Raw genomic sequence first — 8,839 nt, 5'->3', positions numbered from 1 at the left:
GATGACATCTTCTCTGGAGAACCTCAGTGGACAGAAACAAAGCTTTTAGAACACAGGAGTTTAAATGAACAGTAAAAACCAACAGAGTCGTTCTATTTGACATGAATATATTTCATGTTTAAAGCAAATCAGACTTTCCACCACTTAAGCTAACCCTAACCCACCGTCTTCAGAGTGTCTCCTCTGCTGATGTCCAGCATGGGGCGTCCTGGAGCACTGAGTCAACAGCTGTTTTCTCAGAACAATGACTAGGACTGTTTTTATGGGATTTATGGGATGTTTGTCGTTGGTGCTGACATGAACTGTTGGTTATGACAGAAAACATCTGCAACTTCCCGGAAAACCTTCATTTTCCTGGAGAGAGTTGAGTTTTAGGCAGATTGACCTGGAGGACAGAAACAGGACGGACTAAAAGGACACACAACACATGTCATCATCTGACATCCATCCGTCCATCCATCCATGTATCTAACTTTGTCAACAGTTCAGTAAAAATGATTTAGTGATTCAGTAATGATTTAACAGAAACATTGAAAGAAAATAGTAGAATCTGTGTCTCCCCCAGAGGAGGAGGAGGAAAATGAGGAGGAGGAGTCAGTCCCACGGGATAAAAGTCTTGAGAGAGAGAGAGAGGCGGCAGAGGGGACAGAGGACAGAGGACAGAGAGGACAGAAACCAACAAGTGAAGAAGAAAAGGAACTCGTTCTTCAGTCGAAAATCTGTGAGTTTCATCATCGACACATTCAGAGGAAAGGTCAGCTGTTACTGAAACCACTCAGACAGACAGAGAGGAAGAGACAGAAAGACAGAGACAGAGATAGAAAGACACAGAGACAGAGAGACACAGAGACAGAGAGAGTCAGAGAGACAGAAAGAGTCAGAGACAGAGAGAGACACAGCGACAGAGAGTCAGAGAGACAGAAAGAGTCAGAGACAGAGAGAGACACAGAGACAGAGAAACAGACAAAGTCAGAGACAGAGAGAGACAGAGACAGAGAGACACAGACACAGAGAGACAGACAGAGTCAGAGACAGAGAGACAGACAGAGTCAGAGACAGAGAGACACAGAGACAGAGAGACAGAGAGACAGACAAAGTCAGAGACAGAGAGAGACAGAGAGAGACAGAGACGTCATGGACAGGTGAGCAGACATTCATCAGAGATTTTATTCTCCCGTGTGTGTCTGGTGTAAAGATCTGAACTGAATCATTTTAAATCTGTGGATTTATATCGGAACCATCAACTCATTTATTATAAACCGGCTGAAGGAAGGTTGCACCGTTCTCAGCCTTGTCACGGCTGTAAACGTAATTTATTCTGAAATACAAACTAAAATATCTAAATGGTTAAAAGTCAAAGGTTAAAGGTCAGGCTGGGTGTAGAGGCTAGATCCTTTCCTGTTTACGTTAATTACGTTTATCTGACTTTTAATTTGTTCAGATGAAAGTTAAGTTACTGTAAACTGAGAGAGAACCTGTGTGTTATATGAAGGACTGGATGAATGGATGAGTGAGGCGGTGACTCCTGGCTCAGCCTTCAGTCTTTGATCTAAAGCCTTTAATTAAAGCATTGGTCCAGATGTGGAGCAGCAGCTGGAGGAGACTAAGCTGTAATTAAAGGCTGAGAGTTTGTCTGGACATTTCAGAGAGAGTACAGATGACGAACATCCTGTTGTGTGACACTTTTAATTTCCTGTAAATGTGCTTCTCAACCGATGCTGGGTTTGATGAAAGTGATTTATTTAACCTCAGAGACAGCTGTAGGACTGCGCTTAACATGGACAACAGCAGATTAAGTTCTCATTCAAACAGTTACATTCTCAGTGGTTAAGTCTTTAAATAACATGAGTTTTGTGGTGGTGGTGGAAGCTGAGAGGAGGCTGGAGCTCACAGTCCTGAAAACTCAACTGGTTTGTGGAAGGTTTCCAGTGTCGGGGTTACTGCAGTTCAAGCTGAGCAGTGTTTATGTGGAGGAATGTGTTCAGCTGGATGCTGTGGACCAACAACAACCCTCTGATGTGTCCATCATGCCCCCTGACGTCCTGCTCACACCAGAGGGCAGTTTGTTTGCGGATGGTGTCAGATGTTACAAAAAGAAAAGAGCTGAGGAAACATATGCTTTAACTTTGACCTCAATGTCCAAACATTAGATTTGAGTTGGAGCAATGTTGATGTTGTTGAATGTTGTTGTTGTTTATGTATATACAGTGCTGCTTTGACCTGTTTTCTAGTTCTGCATAAAAATGACTCAGAACATCAATGGAAATCCTGAAAGTAGGCAAATAAAACCCAACCAATCATAAAAATGGAACAGAAAACCATACGTGTACTGTACTTGTTTACTCACTACAAGTGACCCCTTGTCTCCAGTATCTGCTGTGACCTCCTGGTAACTAAATGTTTCTGGTAACAGCTGATCAGTGGTCTACAGCAGCTTGGAGGAATTTTAGCCCATTCCTCAGAACAGAACCACTTCAGTTCTGAGATGTTGGTGGGTTTCCTCACATCAACTGCTGCTTCAGGTCCTTCCACAACATTTCCATTGCATTAAGGTCGGGAACTAAACCACACCTGAGTCTCATTACATTGATGGAAACACTTCTGAACAGATGGACACTGAACATTATCTACCAACACATGACAAAGACGTCAACTTCCAGAAACGTCTGAGCTGAATCATTTCTAAAGGAAAAGATCAGTCTATCATCTAATCATTTTAATCATTTTTTATTGTTTCAGGCGGCCATGTTGTGGATCAGGATGACTTCCTGTCTGTTATTCTGCTTCTTCTTCTCTTCGTTGCCCTTCATCATGGCCGTTGCTGAACCTGCTGGTTGTAAAATACGTATCACTGACAAAGGACTGGAGATGTGTAAGTCTACGCATGTAGCTATTAACCAGAATATAAAACACTTTGACCCTGGAGGACAGAAGAGTTAGTTTGAAACACTGATCAATTTAAATACATCTTTAAATGTTTAATGATCAAACATGAAAGTACATTTAAAATAAATTCCAGGGTTTTCTTTGAGTGTCTAGCTAGACTGTAGCTACTGACCAACTGAGGGTATTAAGGGATGATTGCCATCTGAGTGGTACTCATAGATTTTTCATAAATACAGTGTAGTTTAATAATAATTATTAAAAACTAGAGATTCAGAACAGAATCAGAATAAAAACATAATGAACATTAGAGAAATTGCAGCTTTGCAATCTGGAGGTGTTTGTTTGGTTTAAACATTCTAAGATTTTCAGTTTCAGGACCAGGACTTGTTATTGTGTGTTTTTGTGTTTTCAGTGAAGTTCGAGACTCAGAAGTTTGTTGAAGAGGAGCTCAGTAACATAAGTATGCCGGAGATGAAGGGCGAAGAAGGCCGCTTCCAATACACCATCACTGAGTATGAATGACTAGTGACATTAGTAACGTCAGCCATGAACACTCACCAGCTGCATTAACACTGTCCCTCTGTCTTCCTGTTGTCTCCTCAGTGTGAAGATAAAAGAGTTGAATTTGACTCATGCTGACCTGCGATTCATCCCTGAAGTCGGTTTGTTGTTTGATGTCCAGAACTCGTCGATCTCACTGAGCTTCAACCGACAGATCTTCTACTGGTTCTTGTAAGTTCTCCTGATTTAAGTAACGGTTCCACTGAGACAAGAACATTCATTCATTCATTTTCTGTAACAGCTTGTCTTCTGGGGGGGTGTCGCAAGGGGGGGTAGGGTTAGGGGGTCTGTTGTTGATGATGACGATGATGAAGATGTCTGTTGTTGATGATGATGACGTTCATTTAAATTTTATTTATATAACGCTAATAACAAAACAAATTGTCTCAAGACTCTTTACAAAACCTGCTCTGAAACCTGAGCAGCACGAAGGAGTTGGCAAGAAAAACAGGAAGAAACCTTGACTAGAAAAAATAGGAAGGTTGGAGAATGATGCATTCAGGTAGGAGTGGATAACTGCTGATAACTGAATCTGGTTGTTGTGGATGTTCTAGTTCTCCAGTCACTGTGTTATATTCACTGTTGATGTCTAATCCCCAGACTGATCCCTCAGTAACATGAAAAGGTCAGTCTCATCTGATGATAGCAGTTTTATCCCTGACAGAAGTGTTTGGGTCGTGGTCACTGTCACGTGATGGAGCTGGTTATAGGTTTCTCTGATGGTGGATGGTTGAGGTTGGACCTGAAGCTGCTGCTGAGGATTATGAGGAATCACTGTCATTAATAAAAGAGCCATCAACATGACAAACTGTCAAACTACATCCATCAGCAACACACAGAGTTTTCTGGGCTGGTGATGGATCTAACATGAAGCTGAAGAATGTTGTTCTTCACTGGTTCTGGTCTCAGGTCACAGTGTTGTTGTTGTGGCTTCTCAGTTATGACACAGGAAACATCAACGCATCAGCTGAGGGAGTAAACATCAACACGGCTCTGAATCTGATCAGAGATGATGAAGGACGACTGAAGATCAATAACATCACCTGTGATGCTAAAATCACCAAAATGAAAGCAAAGTTCAGTGGAACGCTCGGGTAAGGCTCAGTAAACCCTAACCCAAACCCTGACCCTTACCCTTATCATAGCCCTAACCCTAACCTTTGTACACAATCAATAATACTGCTGATAGATAGATAGAAAATACTGATTGTCCACATGGAGACAATCAGCTGATGATAGAACCTCATGAAGAAAAATAAATAAAAGAATAATAATATCTAGATGATAATAATAATAATAATAATGAGAGAAATAAATGACCTCAATGTGTGGACGTGTTTCTTTCAGGAGAGTTTATGACTTCCTAGCCAGATTTCTAACAACAGGCATGCGCTTCCTCCTCAACAAACAGGTGTGTTATCTGTCTGTCTCTGACTTGTCTGTCTTTGTGTCTTATTTGTCTGTCTCTTTCCCACCTGTCTCTGTCTCTGACCTGTCTGCCTCTGTCCCATGTGTCTCTGTCTCAGATCTGTCCAGCTCTGAATCACGCTGCTCTGGTCCATGTCAACTCACTGTTGGACACGATCCCTGTGAGGACAGAAGTTGATCAGTACATTGGGATCGATTATTCCCTCATTGATGATCCAGTGGTTTCATCCCGTAGTTTGGACATGCACTTCAGGGTGAGACTCAGACAGATGTCTTGATGTGATTGAGCGATGAGACAGGCACCAACCGTCTGTCATTGTTTCTAGGGGATGTTCTTCGACCTGTCTCACCAGAACGCCACGCTGGTAAACTATGCTGTGGAGCCAGTCATCAGGGAGTATGACCGAATGGTTTACCTGGCTCTGTCTGAGTTCTTCTTCGACAGCGGGATGTTCTCTTACTACACAGCAGGAATCTTTCAGATGCATATTGTCAACGAGAAGGTTGTCTCCCAACGAGCACATATCAATATGTTGTCACTGAACTGAAACGATCTGGTCTGAACTTGTGTTGAACTGTTTGTGTTCTGTCCTGCAGATGCCCAAAGATCTAGAGATGTTGTTGAGAACCACCTACTTTGGAACCATCATGATGCTGGTAAGCAAAGCAAAGACAGTAGAGATCAGAATAGACTGGAAACAAAGCAGAGACAGTCAGCACAAAGTCAACCCAATCTGAATTAAAGCAGGTTTCGCTTGAAGTTTTCCCTTTAATTTGTCCCAGTTCTTTCTTCACAAGCTGTCACTCCAGGTTATACTTCAGTGTATCTGAGTATTTGTGAATGTTTGAGGACTATTTACTATAGTACTGAATACAACTAAAGTATAGCAGTAGGTAGTATTGAGTAAGTACAGGGCATTACTGGGTTGTATTAGGTGTTCCTGGGTAGTACTGAGTAGTATTGAGTAGTACTGGGTAGTATGTGGTATTCTTCATGTTCTCCCTGGATTCCCTGACTAGAATCCTGCTCTGGTGGACGCCCCACTGTCACTGCAAATCGCAGTCAATTCGCCACCCAAAACATCCATCAAGACATCAGGAGCAACTGTTGTCATGACAGCGATTGTCAAAGTGATGGTGTTGCCTCCAGGTCAACCTCCGGTTCAGCTCAGCAGCATGACCATGGTACGCAACACACACACCTGTTGGTGCACATGAGTTTGATTTTAAACTGGAATGAAAGCAGTAGCGTATTGTTGGACATGTGGACTAGAAAGAGGACCAGCGCGCAGCCTGTCGATCAGTCCAGACCAGCTTACTGATCAGAGTTTAACCAACGGCTTCACTTTTCAGACTTGTGTGCAGCATGGATCTAGTGACCTGTCAACTGTTGGATTTAACGGCTCTAGTGACACTGATTGTCTAGAATGATGTGTTTTAGTTTTAATTCCATTTCTGATACAAACTGCTGCTTTCATTGAATTCATTCCAGTTTAACCAGCAGCATCCCAGACTGGAGTTCAGTTTTTACCAGTTTAAAGTAAAAACATTAGCATTGTGTTTTTCTTCTCCTGCAGGAAACAAAGTTTAATGCCAAAGTTTCCATGAGAGGAAAACGTCTGGCGGTTCATGCTGATCTCCGAAGGTAGACACATTTACCTGCTATCTTTGTGAGGTCCTTCTCCTGCCTCTAACCTGGACCCTTAAACCAGATGGCCCTCAGTGGTCTATCACACCTGACTAGTCTAACCTACAGCTGTGAACACATGACAATGCTATTTCAGCAGTATCAAGGCACATTAAAGACTGTTGTCCTCTGTTTTACAGGAGTTTTACCTTAATTCATTTTCTATAACACTTTTACGTCTGACTTTGAAAGCCAGCATCACTGGTTGATGAATGACCAGCAAACTGTTTTTTATTGTGATAAGACCGTATTTGTTCTAGTGATGAGAGCCTTTTAAAATATCCTCTCACTTCTAATCTGAGCTTTGTCTCTAAAATAGCTGTAGCTTATCATGACCTGTTCACACAACCATGATGTCCTTGCTCCCCATGCTGTGAAATATAATAATAATGATAATGTTTCAGATCAGTAATAGTTAATTGATGGAGAATGACACATGTTGCTTTCCAGGTTAATGGTATTAAAGACGACATACAGGAGGCTGAATACATCAGTGAGGCAGAGTGTTTCTTTTTCAGGTCTTGATTCTCTTGCAGGACTCTCAGCCTCATGGACATAAAACCAGTGTCTGGTATTTCTGTGTTATGGCCCACAGTCTCAGAAATTAAGTTGAGAATGTAAATTAGATTATATTTGTTAGTGATAACATCACAGTCAGACTGAAACATTTTTCATGTTTCAGGTTTAAAATCTTCTCCAACCAGTCTGCCCTGGAGTCTCTAGCAGTAAGTATAACATTTTCATTTTAGAATAAATGGCGCAACACTAACTAGACGGAGGCAGAGCAGTGATGGTGTTTCCTCAGCAATTTCTTCATATCCTGAACAACACCAACTAACTTCTGTCTGTAGCTAATTCCTCTGCAGGCTCCTCTGAAGACCATGCTGCAGATGTCTGTGGTTCCTCTGATCAACAGTAAGTATCTGATTCATCAACTCTGATGTCAACACAATTAAAGACAAACCAAAACCCTGAGGCCACTGTGATGATGATCTGTGTTCAGACTGGACCAAGAGGGGAGTTCGGATCCCTCTGGCTGATGGGATAGATTTCATCGAGGAGGTTGTTGAATATCACAACGTAAGTGTGTTTGCTCATTAGGTACTGACCAGTTTGATGATGTGATGGTGTTGGTGATGTTTGACCCTGAGTCTGTGCATCAGCTCCACCCACCTTATGATGTTTCTCTCTGCAGGGTTTCATCGTAATTGGAGCAAATCTTCACTTCAGCAAAGGACTGAGAGAAATGGTGGCAGGAAACACAGAGATGGAGTCTACCACCAACGCCACCAGCACAAGCACCAGCAACAACTGAATGTTAAACATACAAGACACTGACACAGTAAATAATTATGTGTGAAGATTTAAACACAAAGGATTGATATTATAAGTTATATCCACTGTATTTAAAGACAGATGTACACTGATGAGTTAATCGTAAAATAGTTAAATTACCAAAGCCCTTTATAAGAATATTTATATTTATTCAACATATACTGTAAATTGGCAGTGCTGCTGATTTATGATTACTTATGATTCTGTGAGCATAACATTAACGCACTGAACCGAAACATTATGTAGATAAACTCATATCCATGATGTGGGTTTGTTCCATTACACAGTTTAATGTAACGCTGCCCCTGGGACATCATGTCTGCTTGTATGACAATGACACTGGTGTCACTGTGTCTTCACCCCGTCCTTCAGTCAAGTGACAATGCAGTGATTTCTGCAGCAGATCTATGTTAGATAAACCAGTTAAAACTAAAATAATGTCAGAATGGAGCTCACAGTTAATCAGGAAACATGTTCTTCCTGTTCATCTGGCTTCAAATCTGTAAATCTGTCTCTGACCATGGTAATTGTTTACAGGCAAGATGGATAAACACTAAAAAACAAAAAGCGTCAAGAGAACAACTCACACAACAAATACAAAAGTTTAACTTTTGCTGTTTATTAGTCAGATTTAATTACATCAAGTAACACAACAACTAAACAGTAAATCATTTGATTTAAACCTACAATAACCATTTGCAAGCAGCTTCTTCAGAATTAATTATCTGTAAGATAACTATTATGTAATAATAAATTATTTTAACTATCAATCACATTAATATCAGTGATATATCAGTTAATTGTCTGTCACATGTAGATGTATTAATCAGATTTATCAGTTTATCAATTAAACTTCTCAAACTGATAATTAAACAAACTGTTCTGTGTATCATGTTTAACAGTGTGAGTAACCTCCAGATGTAGCCTCAGTTCCCTGAACCC

The 8,839-nt window shown here is 41.0% G+C and overlaps 1 protein-coding gene across 1 annotated transcript; it reads left to right on the top strand.

Moving 5' to 3' along the window:
* The first annotated feature begins 6 nt into the window (after positions 1 to 6).
* pltp (phospholipid transfer protein) lies at positions 7 to 7,898 on the top strand. Its single transcript, XM_084542410.1, has 15 exons — positions 7 to 721; positions 2,740 to 2,872; positions 3,299 to 3,398; positions 3,490 to 3,618; positions 4,386 to 4,541; positions 4,795 to 4,858; positions 4,974 to 5,129; positions 5,202 to 5,378; positions 5,473 to 5,532; positions 5,896 to 6,060; positions 6,453 to 6,520; positions 7,245 to 7,287; positions 7,414 to 7,477; positions 7,566 to 7,642; positions 7,758 to 7,898. Exons 1-15 carry the CDS (start codon positions 581 to 583, stop codon positions 7,875 to 7,877), a joined length of 1,653 nt encoding a protein of 550 aa, XP_084398536.1. The 5' UTR covers positions 7 to 580; the 3' UTR covers positions 7,878 to 7,898.
* Positions 7,899 to 8,839: the final 941 nt, after the last annotated feature.

The sequence above is a fragment of the Chelon labrosus genome (genome assembly GCF_963514085.1).
Source record: "Chelon labrosus genome assembly, chromosome: 4".
Lineage (NCBI taxonomy): Eukaryota > Metazoa > Chordata > Actinopteri > Mugiliformes > Mugilidae > Chelon > Chelon labrosus.
The sequence above is the reverse complement of the archived record's forward strand: the minus strand, read 5'-3'. Positions and strand labels throughout refer to the sequence as shown.

Excerpts from the sequence above, each read along its gene's own strand:
- pltp (XM_084542410.1), top strand. The coding sequence starts at position 581 with ATGAGGAGGAGGAGTCAGTCCCACGGGATAAAAGTCTTGAGAGAGAGA. Across the intron at positions 2,873-3,298 it reads TGACAAAGGACTGGAGATGT|TGAAGTTCGAGACTCAGAAG; the intron begins GTAAGTCTACGC and ends TTGTGTTTTCAG. Across the intron at positions 5,379-5,472 it reads TGCATATTGTCAACGAGAAG|ATGCCCAAAGATCTAGAGAT; the intron begins GTTGTCTCCCAA and ends TCTGTCCTGCAG.